Below are 21,636 nucleotides of genomic sequence, written 5' to 3'. Positions count from 1 at the left end.
CTGATTCTTCATGACCACATTTGAAGTTTTCTTGGCAAAGATACTGAAATGGTTTGCCATTTCCTTCTTCAGCTCTTTATACAGATGAGGAAACTGAGGCAAACAGACTTAAGTGCCTCTCTCAGAGTTGGACAGCTAAGTGTCAGACCAGATTGGAACTCATTAAAGATGAGTCTTCCTTACCAGCCCAGGCACTCTATCCATTGTACCGCCTAGTTGCTAGATGTGTGTGTGTCTGTGTCTGTGTGTGTGTGTGTGTGTGTGTGTGTGTGTCTATGTGCATGTCAAGCTAAGGTTAAAAACAATTTATCAATCAGTTCGTAAATAAACATTTATGAAGCACCTACTGTGTTCCAGGCACTGTGCTAAATGCTGGGAATACAAAGAATGACAAAAGATAGTGCCTATTCTCAAGGAACTCATAGTAAAAGAGCTGATGCTTCTATCACCTTCCTGGATATTTGGGGGGGAAAGTGACATCTTAATTCCCAACCTCTGTCTCCAAGGAGCCCTGGGAATGTCAGAATGCCATGCATGGTCTGAACAGTAATCAGTAGGTTATAGATTCAATGGACAATCTACAACTGCATCAGGAAAACACTTAGTCTATGCTTTCACCTCAGTCATCATAAAAAATTAGGAAGAAAGGAGGCTAATCTAATTTGCATGCATGCAAATTAATGCATCCCCTTCTAGAAGTTATAAGTCCCTTGCGCCAAAATTCTATCTTCCTCCCCCACATTGTGCCTTTTCAAAATTGACAGCCAGCACATTGTTACTGATGAACTAACAATGGCTGAAATGCATTTCTTGACTTCTCTTATTTATTGTTGTTTAAATGGAAACATCTAACTTAAAAAAGTTAAAAAACAAAATAATGCAGAAAAAAAATGGGCATGTTAGGTGCCCTGCTGAGAAATATGTTAAGTCCAACCCCTCTGGGGGAAAATTAGAGTGCATTAGCTCTCAGCAGTTGCCTGGTGATGTTGGTATTACATGAACGGCAAGATTCCCTGATAGCAAAATGCCTGGCTCAGTTTATTTTCCATCCCATCATAAATATGATCAAGAACTTCAGGGGGCTCGATGGGAGAGCTTCATCTGTCTGGTATATATTAAATATTAGACAGATGGAGTCGCTTTAGCATGGAGGGAGAAATGAGGAAGCTATTTATAGCAAAAAAGCTGGATTTTACCGCACTAAGGGAAATACTGGAAAGCCAAAAAAAGTATTGTCCCCGTGTGGTCTTCATGCACCTGAAATACATCCCAGGTATCTGAAGAATGGAGAGGCAGGACAGAGTAGAGGGGACTGGAATCAGATGTGGGTTTGAATCCTAGCTCTACTACTTACTAGCTATGTGAACTAGGCAAATCAGTTGACCTCTCTGGACTTCAGTTTCCTCATGGGGACATTACTTGTATTACCTATTCACAGGGTTACTGTGAGGAAAGTGGAGCCTACAGCACTACAGAAATGTGAGTTATTATCGTTATTACTGTTACAAGTAGCATTGGTAGTATTATTACTATTACTGCTAACACTTGTTTTTCAGTCATTTCTGACTCTTGGTGACCCTGATTTGGGGTTTTCTTGGCAAAGGTGCCAGAGTGTTTTGCCATTTTCCTTCTCCAGCTCATTTTACAGACAAGGAACTGAGATCCACAGGGTTAAGTGACTTGCCCAGGGTCACACAAAAGTGTCTGAGGCTGGATTTGAATTCACAGAGATGCACCTTCTTCATTCTAAGCTCAGTGCTCTATCCAGTCCACCACTTACCAGCCCCACCACCACTTAAACCATTACTACTACAGAAAAACAAATTTGTGCTATAGGTAAAAGCATATCTTCCTAGAAATGATCTGAGTGAAAGACACTTACCTGGTTTAATAGGCTGCTTGTTAAAGAAGGTCAGAGGAGTAACAAGGAATTTGGTTTCAGCAACTGGCACCCAATGGTGCAGAATTTTGACAGTCCAAACTCCAGGTCGAAGGGGCAAGTTCAAAGGTGGTTTGTAATGTGTGAACTCAGCACTGGACTCAATCAAGATGTCATAGGTGGCTGCAATGACATTGACGGGATCGACCCAAACGACAGTTACTGTCACATTGGGCCCCTTCCCCCATTTCTGCATCCCTACTGGTTCATCCTTTGGCCCAAGGAGTCCTCCAAAGTTGCGGAATATCCTCTCCTTGGCATCCCAGTCAGTGCCGATCTGAAATAAAAGAGTTGGTGAAATCAGCTGGGATGGTGAACCATGGAATGGATCTCAAGTTCTTTGAGTTAAGATGTCGTAGAGCAAAGACCAGTGTATCTCCAAAAGGGATAAAGTTGTTAAGTGAGGCATTGCAAACCTTGGACCATGGCAAAAAACTTCATTGGTAGAGAAATCATTCCATGCAAGAAGACCTTGAAAAAACATGAATAAAAGCAGCACTGTACTGAATAATTTAGATATCTATAATGTAGATTTGTTCAGACTTCTTTGATATTTGGGAAACTATTCTAGTAAACATGTTGTCATATTTTCCTCCAGCAGCTTAGCTGGTCAGAGAGATTTGGTAATAGAATATCAATCCATGGGCATCCTTTGTTCTTAAGTTCTTACTGTGTTCCAAATACTGCATTAGGTGCTGGGGATAGAAAGAAAAAAATCCAAATTTTTCCTCTTAAGGAGCTTACATCCTACAGGGGCAGACATGTATATATTAGAATATAAACAGTAAAAATAGAAAAGAAATACAAGATTGTTAGGTCCATGGAAGTTAGGAAGAGAAGGCTAGAAGATCAGGAAAGGCTTCATGGAGAAACTGATCCTTGAGCTGAGTGAAATTTGAAGAAATTTCAGGATTCTGTGAGAAGACAGTAAGTGAGGAGGGTATGTACTAGAGATGTCAGAGAGAGGAGACATAGTACTATATGTGAGGGATAGAGGGAAGGTCATTTAGATCAGATAATAAAATGCAGAAAGGGGAGTAAGGTATAATGAGGCTAGGAATAGAGCTTAGGGTTAGGTTGTAAAGGGCTTTAACAATCCAACAATGGGCTTTAAGTTTTATTTCAGAGGCAACAGAGAGGACTTGGAGTTTACTGAGTATGAGACTGACATGGCAGATATGTGCTTTTGGAAAATCACTTTTGTAGCTGTGCAGGCAGTGAGTTAGAATGCAGTGAGATATGCAGAAGGAGGTCAAAGCAGAGGTCATCGATGTGTGATGAGAGTTTGATCTAAGGAAGTGGGTTTGTGAGGAGAGATAAGGGGTTAGATGACAGAAAAGATGGTATGGAGGTAGACAGAAACTGCAAGATTTAGTAACTGGTCAAATATGTGGGCAAGGGACAGAGAGAACCTGAGAATAATGATAAGGTTACAAATCTGAGAGACTGGAAAAATAGTGATGATCTCACCAGAAATAAAGAAGTATGGTAGAGGAGTGAGTTTAGGGGGTAAAAGAAAAGTTCCATTTTTGACCTGTAGAGTTGATACATGTTTGAAATGGTCAATAGGCAACTGGTGATTTGTGACTGGAAGTCAGAGGAGAGACTGAGGCTGGATATACTATCTGTGAATTATCTGTACAGAAATGATAATTATGAAATTACTGAGGAAATTACTAAAAGCGAGTACAAAGAGAAATAAGGAGAAGAGAAGTCCCCAAAAGAACCTTGAATGCCCACAGTTAGGGATTGTGATACAGAGGATGAACTAGCAAAGAAGACTAAAGATAGGTAGGAGAAAAACCAACAATAGTATCATGAAAACCTAGAGAGGAAAGAGTATTTGGAAGGAGAAGGTGTTCAACAGAATTAAATGCAACAGAGGGGTTAAAAAAGTAATTTGAGGACCGAGAAAAGGTGATCTGTTTTGGCAATTAAGAGATTCTTGGTTTCAATTGAGGTATGAGGTTGGAAGCCAGACTGTAAAGGATGGAAGACTGAGAAGAGATGATTTGAAGACAATGTAAATAGCTTTTCTTTGGAGTTTGGTTAAGTTTGGCTAAGGAAAAGAGGAAAGACATAAGATATTGTAAAAGTTAGTGAAGAGTGTTTTATTTTTTAAGTCTGGGGGACTTGAGCATATTTGATATGTCTAAGGGGGCAATCTGATGGACAATATGGGAGAGAATGGGATCAAAGGTCCATAAGGCTAGTCTTTGTGAGGAAAAGGGCTATCTCATTATTTAGGTCTGGAGGAAAGGAGAATGAGGTGGTTTGGGGATGAAGAAAAATGAGAAGAGAGAGTTCATAGTAAATTATCTCATTTTTTTTTTTTAGTAAATAAGAAGTGAGAAAGATACATGGTAGGTTACAGAATATCGATAAAAAAAATTAGTTTCATAGAAGAAGCAGTATAAATGACATCATTGATGACATGGGTAGCCAGTAAAGAAGGTGAGATTCTGGTCATGTAGCAAAAATGAGACATAACAAATGGACAGCCCATGGGCTATAATGCTACCTTTAATATATCACAAGAAAAAGGCTTCTGGCACGTTGGGTCAATCCTCTAATGACTACTTATGGAGAGACATAGCAAGAGCCACATAGAAGGATGAATGAATGAACAAATGAATGAAAAAAGCATTTATTAAATGCCTACTATGTGTAAAACACTATGCTAAGCATTAGGAGAAAAAGTATGACAGCCTCTGATACTGAGGAGTCTACCTTTAAATGAGGGTAACATAGAGAAGGTTTCTGTTCTAAGTCAGACGGACAGATCCCATGGTCTTTTGAGTCCTTCTGATTCCAAGAATAGCGCTCTTTGCCATTATATGATGCTGCTTCTAATTCTAAAATTATAAAATATTAAGAGTATGACCTGCTCCATGAACATTTCACACTGGACATCGCTGAAGCACTTCCCCTAAGCCACCCCTTTCTGAATTTGTTTATTTTTGTTCTGCATCACTGTCCTTTCTTTCAGTTCCTCAGGCTTGCAACCTCAGGGTTGTGTTTGAAACCTCCTTTTGATTTATCTCGTATATCCACTGCATTGTCAAAACTTGTTTCTTCTGTCACAACATATCTATCCCCTTCTTCCCACTCGGAGCTAGACAATGGACCAGTCTGGAAATGTAATGTGGTACTAGGTTGTGAAGAACCCCCTATTATCTCTAGGAGCAAATATAAAACCCGATGTTTAGCATCCTTACTACCCATGATTCTTCTTTGTACATGTCACAGTTTAGCTCAACTGTTCTTACTCTTCCTTACACATGGCTCTCATCTCCTGGCCTTTGCAAAGGGTTCCATTCTCTTTCTGACTGTCCCAGAATTGAAGGGACACATGTTTCTCATGCTGTTTTCAATTACCAACACTAAGTCCAGGCTATCCAGCCTGATTTCCACTCTATTCTCACCAAATTGTTCTACGAACGGTCACACTGAATACATTTTGAGCTTTTCAACGCCCACACTCTCCTCAATCCTCTTAACTGAATTTTTCTTTACCACGTATCTTTTTTTCCTTCTTCTTTGGCGTGCCCTCTACCCTACCTTTTCCTCCCAACCCCAGGTATCCTTCAGGACCCACTTTGCATCCTAGCTCCTTTACAGAGTCTATCCCAGCCCATCACAATTTTTCCCTCTTCTGAACTCTGATAGAAATTACTACTTCTATCAAACAAATGGCTTTGTCATCTTGTACTGTTTAATTTTTTATAATTATTCCTTCAAAATAAGGATTTCATTGTATACTTTTTTGTAACCTCTCCAAATAGTCTACCCCATAGAAAGTGTTCAATGACTATTTATTGATTTGTCTTTGACACAGGGAAAGGTGGCAAAGACAATAAAAAATGCTGAATCATTCACTGAAGGTTTTTTTTCTCCAAAGGCACAGATTTACATTTTAAATTATGCTTTCTTTCATTTGCTATTAAAATTAGTTTGTTTTCCTTAAGCACACAACAACCTGTGGCAAAGGAGAGGTGACCCAAAAGCATGACAGTAGGAGAAAGCTAACCAAAGTAGAAGCATTTTCCTATAGGATAATCTTGTGCTGTTCAGTCATTTCAGTTGTATCTTCATGACCCCATTTAGAGTTTTCTTGGCAAAGACCCTGGAGTGTTTTGCCATTTGCGTCTCCAGCTCATTTTATAGATGAGGAAACTGAGAACAGGGTTACATGACTTGCTCAGGGTCACACAGTTAATAAATGTCTGAGGCTTTATTTGAAGTCAGGGAGATAAGTCTTCCTGACTCCAGGACCATCACTTTATCCACTGCACCAATTAGCTGCCATATAGTCAGCCCATCATGATCATTTACAAAACGTTTAAGCATTTACTATGTGCATCAGTATGCTGGCATAGTGGAAAGGGTACCAGATTTTGCTTTAGAAGACCTTATTTCACATCCCATCTCTGCCACTAACAATTTTTGTAATTTGGGGCAAATCATTTCAAATCTCTGGGCCTCAGTTTCCTCATATGTCAAATGAAGGGATTGGACCACACAATTTCTAAGATCCCATCCACTTTTAAACATAAGCTCTCATGACCCGCTGGAGTAAACAGAGCACTGGACTTGGAAGCAAGAAGACCTTATCTTGACCTCTTGAATCTGAGGAAGTCATTTTACTTTCTTACCCTCAGTTTCCTTATCTATAAAGTGGGGATAATAATAGCACCTTCCTTACACAGAGCTGTGGTGAGGATCAAATGCGCTGACATATGTTAGGCACTTTACAAACTCTATACACGCTATTATCATTACCATCACCACCTTCATCACTGTCATCGTCTTCTAAGCTGTTTTTCTAATTCACTGGCCTGCATCTGGTTTTGATGGTTGCTCCTGTAGGTTCTGGCACAAATGGGCAATGATGATTTTAGAGAAAAAATATTTCAAAACAGGGAAGGGAGTGTACATAAACAGAGTGAGAGCATGTCCATAAATAAAGAGTGAGTACTGTCCATTTACAGAGGACAAACTGGCCTTTGAAAAGACATCTTGGATTCAGAGACCATACACACAGCTTATTTCAGGCTGGTCCCAGCACAAACAAGGCCATTAGGAACCAAAAGCTCATACTAATTGCTTGTCACCCACGTATGTGTGTACATATGTGGTTTCTTTTCCCCCAGGATGAATTTTATTTGCCAGTGTGTTGAAAAATGAATTTACTGTTTAGAATTCCAGTGCAGAGAGGCCTTGTTAGCCTTCCAAATTAAATTAGATCTCTTCTTCTTCCCCAGGAGCACAAATTTTACGTATCTGAAGATATAGCATAGAGTTGTGTTGGTAGAAGAGAATGAAGAAAACATAACACATGTTTTCCATGTAATCTATTTTCCCCTTTTTAAATAGTACCTTATGCATACATGGATTGACAAAATAACACATGCACATATTTATAAACTTCCTTAAGAATACATTCCCCTACATTCCTAGGTTTAATGCTCTCATGTCTCATGGCTCTCTAACAAACATCAGCTTCGGGCTGTTGCATGTTTCCAATTTTTATATGCCATAGGGAACAATACACATTAGCCTTTTTTTTTTTTATGTTCAAATAGTAAAAAACCAAGTTCAAAATGGATTCAGAAGTCAGGAAATGATATCCCCAGTATTATCTTGCACATAGCAGGAGTTCAGTAAATGTTTAGTGAATGAGTGAACTTGAAAGGCTGTATAGATCAAAACTAACCCCTTAAGATGAGGAGTGGGTGTATTTTTTTAAACCTATATTTAAAATTCCATTGATCCTCAACTTAAGAGTGAGCTTGGGATCAACAACAATAACTGAGCAGGCACCCTTTTTAAAAGACCTGTTCAGTAGGGCCTGGTGCAGTGCAGTGTTTGTTTTTTTAATGAAAATAGTTGTATTATAATCTTTTGTTTTTATATCATCAACATTACCCAATACTTCTCCTGATCCTTTCCAGAACTCCATCATAGCTTATAAGAAAGAAAAAAAAGAGAGGAAGGGAACAGTTCAGCAAAACCAACCAACCTATCGATTAAAGGACTTTTATTTGTACTAAGAGAAATCAATGGCAAAAACTCATTCAACGTAGAGTCCTTTCCCTTGTAGGGCCAGGATATTTTTGAAAAGTGAGAAAGAAAAGAAAAGGCTAGTGAGAACAAGAGGGTTTGTTTAGCAAATTATACATTTTTGAAATTAGAAAGTAAAAAGGGAAAGAAACTGATATCTGTACCTTGCTCAAAGAATAGATTTGCTTACAAGCAACGTAGAGTGAGTAAAATCCACTGAATGTCTTCCTTGCTACTTGCAAGAAATAGTATTAACAATAATTTCAGAGACATTAAATTTTGAAACCGAGGAAAATGCTGACAAAATGACCAAGTGGGGCAGTCATCAGGCAAGCATAAAGAGAAATGGAAGTCTCTCGCTAGTTCCCTAGAGGGATGGGTTGCTGTGGAGGCCAGAGAAGACAGCTGATTCCCTAAAGGAATGGAAAAATCAACTGACTTCAGTCATGGACTTCCTTTCCACACTGTATTTCTCTTGTGCCTTGGGTGCCTCTTGATATGAAATATTCCAGATGGGCAAGAATCATTCTGTGACTCATCAACAAATAATCATTTTAGAAAAACAATGCACCCCCCCTCCACACACACACACACTTCATACCTGCACACATTAACCTATGTAGAAGAAAATCACTTTCCTAAGCCTTGGGATAGGGCTCATTTCTAGAGAAGAAGAAAAAATTAAAAGAAAAAAGTACCTCGTGAGACCTTTTCAGTAAAGTAGACACATTTCTTCCTCTTCGGAACTTTCTCATTGAAAGTCCCTTACTCTGATAAAATTCCCTCTGTCAATGCAGACCAGCAAGCCCTCTGGGTCTCATGGTTTTACAGAGGGATGTTGGGGTACTGAGAGGTTAAATGATTGTCCAGGCTCACACATCCTGGACAGTGTGTTCAGCAGGCACAAACCAAAAGGGCATAGATGGAGAACTGAAAGGGACCTCCAAGGTATCTAGTTTAATCTCCTTATTTTACATACACGGAAACAGGTCTAGGGAAGTCAACAGAAGCCAAAATGAAACAGATAACAAGGATCAGGGGTCGGATTTGATCAGGTCATATGCCTCTAGAACTAGCTTTCTTTCCATCTTGCCAGACTATCACTCTAATGGGTTCAAAAAAGATATAGATAAGGACAGAGACCATTCCAGACATGGAGGAGAGCTAAAGAACAACATGGAATTGAGAGATGGAATGTTGTGTGTATGGAACAGTGAGAGTATGAGGGGAGTATTGTATTAGAAGACTGAAAAGGTAGGAAGGGACCATATTGCGAAAAGCTTTAAATGCTAAGGAGTTCATAATTGGCCTTTGAGACAAAGAAACCAGTGGAATTTGTTGAGTAGGTGGAGAACATGATCAAACCTGAGCGTTTGGAAAATCACTTTGGCAACCTGAGACCAGCTTTTGTTCCCCTATACAAATTGTGTCAAATAAAAATGGAAGCCACTAATCCATATGTAAAGATCCCTACAAGCCACATATCAATTAGTTTTAAAATGTAATGTTGTCTAATGTTTTATTGTATTTTTATTTTGTTAAATATTTTCCAATTACATTTTAATCTGATTCAGGATTGTTATGGGCTACATATGTTTGACACCTCTGCCCTCTACTATCTGCCTCTCTTCCTCTAACTTAATTCTCTATTTTTTTTCCTCGAAGAGGAGGAAGAAAACTTGCAAACTACGGATACAGAAGATTTAAGGCTCTTTCATTGTGCTCTGACTCTCTGTCAAGTGTTTCTTGACATAAGGGTCTCAGGATTGAAGAACTAAACCCACAATGGGAGCCCTTGCAAATCACAAGAAATGGGACAGGCACAATCATTTGTCACGGCATGGAGACAGCAAGCCACCTAGCAGCCACGTTGATAAACAGAACGAACCCGACATTCATCTCCTTAATGGGACATTAATGTCTCCAATTGGCTGCGCCCGCCCCAGTGTTGAATCTGACTGTGGCACCTTCTAATTGCCCCAGAAAGCCAATAATTTATAGAGTGAGCTCTTTAATGGCTGCACAAATCTACCCAATCAATTTGGTGCCTTAATTGAAATTTGTGGCTTAACAAGAAAAATCATGCTGATGCCCTGTTTGGACATGCTTCTGCATTTAGCTGCACATACAGGTCAGTGCTTTGCTTGCGGGGTGATGCCTGGAGACATGGCACAGGACCATTAGTTTATGTCAGATGCAGAAACAGCTATACATTCACACATGGAAGGGTGTGGTGAGATTCAAGCAAAAGAATATAAGGCACTTTGCAAATCTTAGAGTATTATATAAATGCCAATTATTGTTATTAGCCTCCGGTCATCAGGACTCCAGTTTGGTGTTGACTTCATTCCCTGAGTCTTCACTGTGTAGTAGCATTCTTGTTAAGCTCAAGATATGTTCACAAAGCAATACAAGAGTGTGCTGGTAAATGTTTAACATCCAGGCATTCTGGGGGGAAATAAATGGAGCTGTGATTTGTAAATGATTGCTGATTTCTGAGTGAGTTCAAATCTGATCCCAGACACTTACTAGCTGTGTGATCCTGGGCAAGTCACTTAACCCTCTTAATCTCAGTTTCTCCAACTATAAAATGAGCTGGAGAAGGATATGGTAAACCACTGCAGTATCTTTGCCAAGAAAATCCAGTTGGGGTCATGAGGAGTTGGACATGACTGAAAAATGACTGACTGACAACAGCAAAAACGCTCACACCAAAAATTTAACAATTGGCTTTTGCAATCTAGAGTTGGTTCTAGCACACCTCTGCAAACATCCATGAAGGAATATGGTGACTCCCTTCTTCATGTACCCTCCATTCTATTTCTAAAGAAATAGAAATAGCCCTTACTCAAGATCTAAATCTGCATATTCATATCTAATTAGTTCCCCTGATTAGAGTTTGTTTCTAATGAAGCTTTTGTGAATTAGTCAATCGCACTCCATGCCTCAGCCATAGACTTACCCTTAATAGACTTACTTCATCCTGGCCAGTCACCTTACAAATGCCTGCTATTGGTTATTAGGAGGACTGGGCAAGAGAGTGGGCTTAGATCACTATGCATCTATAAGCCCTATTAGATGTAAAGTCATTTCCATTACACTGATATTGGATCCATAGTATTCTCTGCATAAAGGACCACTTACTGAGTACTAGAAGGGACATCAAAAATAATTTAGTCCAACCTCCTAATTTTACATTTAAGGAACTGAGGCTCCATAGAAGTGAAGTGACTTGCCCAAGGTCACACAAGTAATAAGAGGCTGGCTCAAGATTTTAATACCAGATTCTCTGATTCCAAATCTAACCCTCTTGCCATTCCATTATGCTGCATATATACATAAAATAAGTTGTAAATATTAAACTAAAATGCCTGGAGACATGGCACAGGACCATTAGTTTATGTCAGATGCAGAAAATAGCTATATATTCACAGATATGAGTGTGATGAGATTCAAGTGAAAGAATGGACCCCCCCCCCCACCCACCACCAATAACTCAACCTCAAAAACATCAACACAGCCCTTAACCCAGACCCTATCCTGGCAGGTTCTAATTCTTTGTGTAATCTCGGGCAAGTCATTTTTCCTATCTGCAGAATGAGCAAGTTGTATTAGGGAATCTCATAGGTCTCTTCTAGCTTTAAATCTGTAAAATAATATGATCGATTCTATGACTCTAGAACAAAGAACAGGAATCCTATCCAAAAGTGATAATTTGGCAGGACACTTCTGTGTCTAAAAAAGTCCAAAAATGTTTATTAAATGGTGACTCTTCATGTTTGGAGTGAAACTAGGTTGCATTATGATAATAATTATAGTAACACATTTCTTTTGTGCTCTATGTTTTAAAAAGGATCTTCTCCCCATAATACTATGCTTCAGGTAATACAAATGACATACTTGACCCACCAGGCAGGAAAAGATGTTCTCTGAAGTGGTTTTCTCTTGTTGTTGTGTTGCCCCTTTAGGATTTCCTCATATAGGGAATTCGCTCCCTCCTCCCCTCTGCTTCTTAGAGCCCCTTGTTTCCTTCAAGGCTCAGCTCAAGCGTTTTCTCCTACACTAAATCCTACTTGATTTTCCTTAGTTATTAGGACTCTCCCTCTTTCTTAAAATATCTTGCATTTATTTATCTGTTTCCTTGTTGTCCTACCCCACTAGAATGTTAGCTCCTTGAAGACAGGCACTGTATTTAGTTTTTTGTATCCTTGGAATCAGGCACAATGCTACCTTGCACCTTTTACCCGGATCATTGCAATTACCTGCCTGCTGGTTCCCCCCTTGTATTAGGTCTCTTCCCATTCCAGTCCTTCTTCCACTCGGTTGTCAAAGTATTTCCTAAGGTACAGTTCTGTCCATATTGCCTTCCATATTCAATAAACTTCAATAGTTCCCAGTTACCTCCAGGATCAAATATAAAATCTTTTGTTTGGCTTTTCATCACTTCGCCCCTACTTTTCTGTTATCCTTTTACCTTATTCCCATCCATGTTCATTGATACTAACCTCCTTCTTGTTCCTCAAACATGACACTCCATCCCCTGATTAGCTTGCTGCCTGGCATACAGTGGATGCTTAATAGATGCTAGGTGAAATAGTAGGTACTATGCGATCCAAACACACTAGACTTCTCTCTGTTCCTTGCATACAATGCTCCATCTCTCATCTCCCATTCCCCCTGTCTCGAATTCACTTACTCCAGGGTACCATCTTCATTCATTCTTTCCCGATCCCCTCAATTGATCCTCTGCTTCCTCTCAAACTATTTTGTATTTAAACTTTGTATATATATCGCCATATACAGATATGTATTTTTCTGTATATTTGGAGATATGTATCTCTCTACATATACATATAATATACATGTAAGTATGTCTCCATATGTGCACATGTATACAATATACATATACACACATAAATAAGTATTTATTAACTGGGATATATTTTTACATTTACTTGTTGCCTTCCTCATTAGAATACAAACTCACTGTGAGTAGGGATTGTTTTAGTCTTTTTTACTTGTATCCTCAGTGCCTAGCACAGTCAGACACATAGTAGGTGCTTAAGAAGTATTTATTGGCTGATTATTTCAGATCAATGGTTGAATCTGATTGATTATATGCAGGATGAGGCTAGTACTGATGGGTGAAGCTAGGAAACATTTTTAGGACGTTAGTGGGCCTGCAGATATCCAGAATTTAGCATGACCAGTCTCTTTGTTCTTTATCCCCTTTCCTAAAAACAAGGTTTGAAAAGGAAGGACACATAACGAGAGGGCTGAAGCAAGAAGAGTAAAGAGAATACCTCATGTAATCCATACCTCAGAAAACTGAAGTCTCCCAAAATCACTGGGTGGGTTGGCAATCTTAAAAACTTTCTTTGGCATCACCCATGTTTCTAGGGTCTCCAGTTTGCTCACAGCCAGATTTGTTGCATGGTGTTTGATTAGGAAGCCTTGGAAACGATCAGCGAGGAAGTATAGATGAACAGATACTGGATGACCCATTGGATAGTACCTGAAAAATAGAAACACCCATCCGTGACTAGGAGCAACCCCAAATCAGAGCCAGGGGAAGCTGAGATACCTCTTGTGCCTGTAGCCTATGGTAGGTTTGGATCAATGAGGCTGACCTGCCAAATGAGAAGCTATGGATTTTACTGCTGAGTCAACCCCTGGGGCCATGTTAGGAAGATGAAAGGGGGCACTGATGTAAGAGGGGACTGGCGACCAAAGACAAATAGCTCACTATATAATTTTGACAAGAGCTGTGGCATTCAGAATCATTAGGTGATGTACGGTGTGGTGGAGCAAGGCCCAGATTTGGACCTAGAGGACCTGGGTTCAGATTCAAGCTCTGATGTAACTGGTGTGATATTGGGGTGAGTCACTTTATATATAGGGTCACAGAAATCAAACTTGAAGACCTCTCTGGGTTACCTAGTTCAATTTCCCCCTAATTTTATAGATGTGGAAACAGATGAAGCCCAAGGATATTAAGGACTTGCCCAACGTGACACAGTTAATGTCAGCAGAGGTATTTAAACCCAGGTTTCTTGTCTTCAGCTTTGCTGTTTTTCCTATACCATAGACTGACTGCCTTCCCTTCATTTTTCTAGTCCTGTTTTCACATCAACAAAATGAGATATCTGGGCTAGGTTATCTGGAAAGGCTTGTTAAGTTTTAAACTTTATGATCCAGTGATAATGTGTACCACCTGAGGCAAAAATGCCACAGGCTGCCACTCCACTAAAAAATGATTTGCCTTGCATATTATGGTATAGTAGATAAATAGCAGACCTCAGAGTCAGGGATCCTGGGTTCAAGTCCTGCCTCTGAGATCTATGTGACCCTGGGGTAATCACTAAACCTTTCAGTGCTTAGGTACCTCTTTAAGAATATAAATTGCACAGAATATGCCAATTTGTATTGGTAGAGGGGAGTCCTTTTAATTGGGTCTTCTCTACATCAGTGGAAATCATGGATTCAGAAAAAGTGGTCATGGGGAACATGGCATATTGGGAAAAGTCAGAGGTTTTAATGTCAAAAGACCTGCCTTTGATTCCCAGCTCTGTCACTTACTGCCTGTGTAATCTTGGGCTGGCCACTTAATCAATTAGGTCTTGTTTCTTCAGCTATACAATGAAGGGCTTGGCAAAGATGACTTCTAAATTCTCTTTAAGCTCTAAATCTATGATCTTATGTCAAGGACCTTTCAGGGACCTGTGGCTGACCTGGAGGAAGACAGGAAAATTTCAACAGCTGAGCCTGCCAACATCCAGATCCACCCCTCCCTCCAACTTTCCCATTCAGGGAGCATATGTTGACAAGTGAATTCCAATGACATGGAACCAAGGTAAGAGTAATCACCAGAGCAAGCAGCCAGAGAAGAGAGGGTCAGTTCATTTGGAATATGCTTAATGAGGACAGCCAGTCAGGAAGCGATGTTTTCTTACAGCCCCTGACACCATGCAGTTCTGTTTACAAAGCTTCTGAAATAAGTGCAGCCCAGCAAGTGATAAACAAGGATTCTGGAAAAACAGCTCACAAGGCCATGCAGCTAACACAAGCAATCATCTCACTGCTGTTTGGAATCCTGAGATCTACTGCTCTCATGACGGACAGTGGCATATATTTACTGTGGTTGAGGAATAGCTTGAATCAATGAGATGTGCAACTAAAGAATCATTTCTGGAAGAGGAGACCCTTAGCAGTGGCTGCCCCAGTAAGAGTGACCCCATTTTGGCAATATTTTTGACCATCAGAGTACATATCAGAAGTAACCTAAACCTTCTCTTAGTCTCCTAGCTCACATGCACACTTGGCCTTTTTGATCAGTGTGTGAGATGGAGAAAAGAGGAAGGCAATGAGGAGGTATTTTAAATGGTCACTCTTCTGAGTGAGTATAAACACACCTAGCCTAGTGTAAGGCTGGATACATAGCAAGTTCTTAATAGAAGGATTAACTTGATTAACTTAGAGTGTTCTAGTGTAACTTAAAGAGTTTTCTTGTATATGCATTTAGAGTTGGAAGGGACTCAGATTTTGACCAGTCCTCTGATTTTAGAAATAAGGAAGCCAGAAAACTAAGTGACTTGCTTAGGGTCACACAGCATAGCTCGAAGTTGAACCTGCTTCCTTTGACTCTAAGACTATCTTTCCTTTCCATTGTGTCATATAAGCTGCTGCAGAGTACACTTCTTATTTTTCTTTCCCTCTCCTCCTTTTCCATCCTGGATTCTTCACAAAGTCAGAAGCAGCAGATGGATGGGAGGTGCACAGTGGGATAAGAAACTGGGAGTAATTATTCCTCTTTCTTCAACTGAAGCACTTACATTAAGAAAGGCTATCTCAGTTCAGTGGTAGAAATCCCTCAGTGTTTCATGAAAAAGAAGTCTGGTTTATACCTTTGGCTATGTAAGGAGCCAGCTCCTATTCTCTGCTTAAATTTTATCTGTGATGATTACTACCTTGGGTAGGTCACTAGCCATCCCTGGACATCACTTTCCTTATCTATAGAATGAGAAGTTTGGCTTAGATAGCCTCTGAGATCCTCTCCACATCAAAGTTCAACATCAAAGGTCTTATGATAGTGTCACCTTGGGTGGCACTCAGGTAGGTGCAAGAAGGTAGGCAGTATACAAATCTGTTAGCTATGTAAATCTCTGGTACTCCCTCACACCCCACCCTTAAGGAAAACACATTTGAAATGGTTTCCTACTCATGCTGCCTATAGGGAATGAACTTATTCCCCTTACTCCTCCATTTTAAAATCAACACAAAAGTATCTCTTCTAGGAAACTGCCTGGAATTAATCCCACTTGACCAATTACACCTTGCCTTTTTATTCACTGTCTCCATACTCAGTGTGTATTATATTCATTTGTAGAGTTTGTGTTAATTTGATGGTATTATGAAGTTATTTATGCATATATAGTGGGTATCTCCCCCATTCCAAAGTCTTCTTTATGTACCTCTTTTGTCTACCCTCCGCCTAACACCCAGTGCAGTACTCTATACAATAGGTATTCATGAAATGCTAAGAAACAGCCTAGATTAGGCATAGCTATAGGAGAAAAGAAAAAGAGGGTAGAAAGACAAAAAGGGAAGGGAAGGGGAAAAAAAGGAGAGAATATGGGAGAAAGAGAGAGAAAAGGAGGGTGGGGAAAGAGACAGGGAGAAGGGAGAGAAAGGGGAGGAAGTGGGAGAAAACCGAGAGAGGGAGAGAAGTTACAAGAGCTCAGCATCCTTTATAGCTTATAAAATAAAAGGCTGCCCACTTTGACAAAGTTTAAATTGTCCAGCACTTATACTGTACTTGTCCCATAATAACAGCATTCCATAAATCATTGTCCCCATTCCGTTAAATACAAGTTTCCTTTCAGTCTCCATCAGAAGTCTAAGTTTTTATGCCCAATTACAATGGTTACATAAACCTCTTGTGTTTACCCATTTCCTGAAATCATTGCCTTGTTATAATGGATGAGATGTGAAATAAAGAAAAAATGAAATGTGTGTGCCTTGTAAAATGGCTTTTTGGGCAAAGCCAGCTGGGCTAAACACACACACACACACACACAGACACACACAGACACACAGACACACAGACACACACACACACACACACACACACTTTTTGCCCAGAGCTTTGACAAGGAAAAAAATAAAACAAAAACAATGCAACTGTTATTACTTGGCAGTAGAATCCACAGTAGACAGAAGTGTAACCAGGTACTGCTCACAGGCTCCAAGGGTGTCTGTGTCAGTCCTGTGCTGGCCTGTCCTAAAGGTCCAATTCTATGATGACTAATATGCTTGTACCTCACCTTCAGCTACAGAAATTCTCCTAAAGAGGGTATAAATCAAAATCTATTGCAAAAGCAATGGGGGAGCTGGGTCTATTTTAAAGAATCTCTGCAGTGACTCCTTTTGTAAGCTGAACAAACCTTTTTAGAATGGAAGTTATCATTCCTTAATTGATTTGTTTTGTAAATTCAGGTTTTATATACTGGGATTGTTTAAAGTGGGGTACATCATCACCTGGCATAACCCCCAAAGATTTCCAAGCTTCAGCTTGCTCATTTCAAGAATATTTTGCACAAAGAAAGTCTAGGTCAACAAAAGGATGTGGATTGTCTTTCCAAGTACACTATAAGGAGATGTGCCCTGTAATGATGATGATGAGGATAATTTTGTTTTTTTCTTGGCCTGGATCTGTGATTTCATTGGTAGAGGGAACTCCCAGGAAGAAAACTCCCTCCACCACAGCTGGTTAATGATTATTATTCAATTTATAATTTTACAGATGTCTGGTACTGAGCACTGGAAGGTTAATTGATTTGTCCAGAGTTACACAGTCAGTGTGACTTGAACCAAGAGAGACTTAAAGCAAGGACTTCTTGATTTCATAGCTATACTGTAGAGGGACAGGTCTTAGTACACTAGTTGACGATAGGAAATTCTATTTGTCACCCTAGTTTGTCTTCCAGGGACACTTGACAAGAAGGCATTACAGAACAAGAAGGAAGCTCAGGGAACAAGCAATATGTTCGAGACTTGTGGGAGGAAAAAAAGGGGACTTTGCTTGAAGAGAAAGCATGGGACAACAGAAAGCATGCTGGATTTGGAGCCAGAGGACTTGAGTTTTAATTCTGGTTCTGCCACTTCCTACCTGTGTGACCTTGGGCAAATCATTTAACTTCCCTGGGCCTCAGTTTCCTCATCTGTAAGATGAGCGATTTGGATTAGATGACTTCCAAGTCCCTTCTAGCTCTCAGTCTATGATCCTATGATATTTCTCTCCCTTTCATTGCTCCTCTCCTCCACCCAAGGAACTATATATCATAAAGGAGGGAAGAAAGAGAAAGGAAGAGATGTTAGAAAAAGAAAGAAAATGATGAGAAAAAGAAGGGGGAAGAAGTTGGGGGAAAGGAAATAAAAGCTAGAGGAGGACTTTTTAACCTGGGATTGATGGACTTCTAAAAAAATTAATAACTATTTCATTATAATTGATTTCCTTACAAATCCCATTATTTCATGCATTTAAAAATACTATTGTGACAAGGGGCCCATAGGCTTTACCAGATTGCCCAAGAGGTCTGAGACACAAAAAAGATTAAGAACTCATGAGCTAACTTGTATTCAGAAATTAAAATAGTTTTCATCCCCTCAGAAGAAATAGAACAAAAGGAAAATCTCCCAAACATCTAAAATACTGATTCCCCCCTTTAATTTTCCAATGGCCAACTTGTTTGCCCAATGCAACTTAAGTTGGCATCTTGTCTTTGGTCCCCATGTTGGGTGCCTTATAAGGAAAAGCAAAGGGCCTCTGGGCTCACCTGCAGCTATTCTCGCCATTGGTGTGTAAGGATGTTTCAGCTCTCTGGAGACCCAGGCGGGTAAATGAGTGGTACATGGTCAGCGCCACATCACTGATGCTGTGGATCCCATCAGGTTCATCATAAACATTCTCCCAGTAGGACCGCAGACCTGGGGTGCCCGAGGGATAGTTCCCATAAAGGTAATAGTCCAGTTGGCCAATTATTTCTTGATTCACCACAGCCTCAAATTTACGTGCAAAGAATGTTGGTCTGGCAGTTTGCTGTATTTACAGGATGGAAAGAAACTTAGTTAATTATTGTTAGAACCAGAGGATGTCAGAGCTGGGGGACAATGGAAAGATGCCACTTCCAAGTGGCATTAGAGATGGAATATAACTCTTTTAACTAGGAAACTGAGGGAAAAAGAAATAAAGTGACTTGTTTTAGGCCAAATTGCTTTATGGTAGCTTATTCTATCCTGTTCACCATCCTTTGGATCCTTGTCTGAGCTTGTCAATAAGACCAGCAAGTTGGTGAAGTGGATAGAGTGCTAGGGCTGGTGTCAGGAAGACTCATCTTCCTGAGTTCAAATCCGTCATCAGACACTTAGCAGCTGTGTGACCCTGTACAAATCACTTAGTACTATTTGCCTCAGTTACCTCATCTGTAAAATGAGCTAGAGAGGGAAATGGCAAACCACTCCAGTATCTTTGCCAAGAAAACCTTTGTGGGTTCACAAAGAGTTGGAAATGACTAAAACAATGAACAAGTGAACACCACCACCCAGAACTAGACTCAATACTTCAAATGTGATTTAACCAAAGCATGACATACCAGGCATATTATCACTTTAAATTTGGACACTATTCTATTAATAAAGCCAATATTGCATTAGCTCTTTTTGAGCTCACACACAGTCCACTAAAACCCGCAGGACCTTTTCCTAAGAACTAATTCGTAGCTTTTTCTCTATTTTCAACCTTCTTGTCCTTTCTATAGTATTTGACACTGTTGACCACACTGTCCTGAATATTTCTGGGTTTTCATGACTCTAGTCTGTCCTGATTCTTCTCCCAACCTATCTGACATGTCTCAGTCTCCTTTGTAGTATCATAATCCATGTCCCAATGCTATGGGTGTTTATACCTCCAAACTCTATCCAGACCCTCTTTTTAGCTATTGGCTCTCCCTAGATGATCTCACCTAAGGATCTAAGGATTCTAAGGAATCAGCTTTCATCTCTATGCAGTGATTCTCAATCCCACCTATTTAGCCCTTATCTCTTGCCTCACCTCTACTCCAACATTTCCAATTGCTGCTAGACATCTCCACTTGGATGTCCTGCAAACATCTAAAACTCAACATATCTAAAACAAAATTTATTATCTTTCCCCTTATGCCCCATCTTCTTCCTAGTGTCTGTTTTGAGAGTACCATCATCATTCTTCCCAGTCACCTAGGTTTATAACTTAGGACACTTTGTTGACTCTTCACTCTCACTCACTCTCCATAGTTAATTAGTTTCCAAGTCCTGTCAATTCTGGATCTCTCACATCTGCGCACTTTGCTCCACTCATAGCATCTCATTTCTTTCCTGAACCACTGCCATAGATTCCTAATTGGTTTTCCTTTCCAGTCTCTCTCCTTTCCAAACTATCATCCACTTTGTTATCCAATTAACATTCCTAAAGTATGGGTCTGATCATGTTACTTCCATACTCAGGAAGATCCATGATTCCCTTTTGCCTCTGGGAAATATAAAGGGCAGCTGGGTGGTGCAGTGGAGATGATGGTGGGCCTGGAGTGAAGAAGACTCATCTTTCTGAGTTCAAATCTGACCTCAGACACTCCACAAATTATGTGACCCTGGGCAAGTCCCTTAACCCTGTTTACCTCAGTTTCCTCATATTTAAAGTGAGCTGAAAAAGAAAATAGCAAACCACTGCAGTACCTTGGCCAAGAAAACTATAAATGTGTGTGTGTGTGTGTGTGTGTGTGTGTGTGTGTGTGTGTGTGTGTGTGTGTGTGAGAGAGAGAGAGAGAGAGAGAGAGAGAGAGAGAGAGAGAGAGAGAAAGACAAAGAAAGGGAGGGAGAGAGGGACAATGAAAGGGAGAGGGAGAGGAGGAGAGAGAGAACACAAAAACAGGCCAAGGAGAAGGGCCTTCTTGTCAGAAATTGGAACAAAGAAGGAGAAGATGAAGATGAGAAGATAAGATGTGGGTGGAAGGAGGGGACTGGAATGTAGAGTGAGGGAGATCAGGGACCTCTCCTTAATAAAGTAGGCGAGTTCTGCTGAAATTTAAAAACAATGGAAGGGGAGGGAGTGGTGTTAGGGAACTTCAGGAGAGAAGGTATGAAAGAGATGCTTCAGGGAGTCTGATAGAGAGTAAATAAATCAGGAATGAATGAAAGGATTATTATGTAGCATTAAAGTCCCAGTTGAGATGATACAATGTGAATTCTTAATCCAACTGGCATGGTTGCAGTGTTTTTCCTTCAGCAGGGCTCAGAAGCACAGGAGTAGAAGTTAATGAATCAGATGGTGCAAGTGACTGAGGTTTAAGAATTGGCATTAAATGAATTGTGATAGGACAAGAGGGCAGGAGATTCAAGAGTGAAGGGTAGTGAGCCTTCCAAAGTTCTGTCCTGGGCTCTATTCTCCGATGCTGTCTCACTTGGTGATCTTAGTAGCTCCCTTGGGTTCAGCTAGGATCTCTATGCATATGATTAGGCAGATAGGTGGCTCAGTGGATGGAGTGCAGGGCCACAGTAAGGAAGACCTGGGTTTAAATCCCTTCTCAACACTTACTAGCTGC

General features: G+C 40.2%; 1 protein-coding gene across 1 annotated transcript in view; it reads right to left on the bottom strand.

The window, feature by feature from the left end:
• XYLT1 (xylosyltransferase 1) overlaps positions 1-21,636 on the bottom strand; it is a 422,682-nt gene that overhangs the window by 19,838 nt on the left and 381,208 nt on the right. Inside the window, exons 9-11 of the mRNA XM_072598097.1 lie at positions 18,838-19,100; positions 13,322-13,517; positions 1,883-2,216 (exon numbers count right to left, since the gene is read on the bottom strand). Of these exons, the coding sequence (XP_072454198.1) occupies positions 1,883-2,216; positions 13,322-13,517; positions 18,838-19,100 (793 nt within the window). The remainder of the gene's footprint in view (positions 1-1,882; positions 2,217-13,321; positions 13,518-18,837; positions 19,101-21,636) is intronic.

Source organism: Notamacropus eugenii, chromosome 3, assembly GCF_028372415.1.
Source record: "Notamacropus eugenii isolate mMacEug1 chromosome 3, mMacEug1.pri_v2, whole genome shotgun sequence".
In the NCBI taxonomy this organism is placed as follows: Eukaryota; Metazoa; Chordata; class Mammalia; order Diprotodontia; family Macropodidae; genus Notamacropus; species Notamacropus eugenii.
This window is presented reverse-complemented; position numbering and strand designations above follow the sequence as displayed.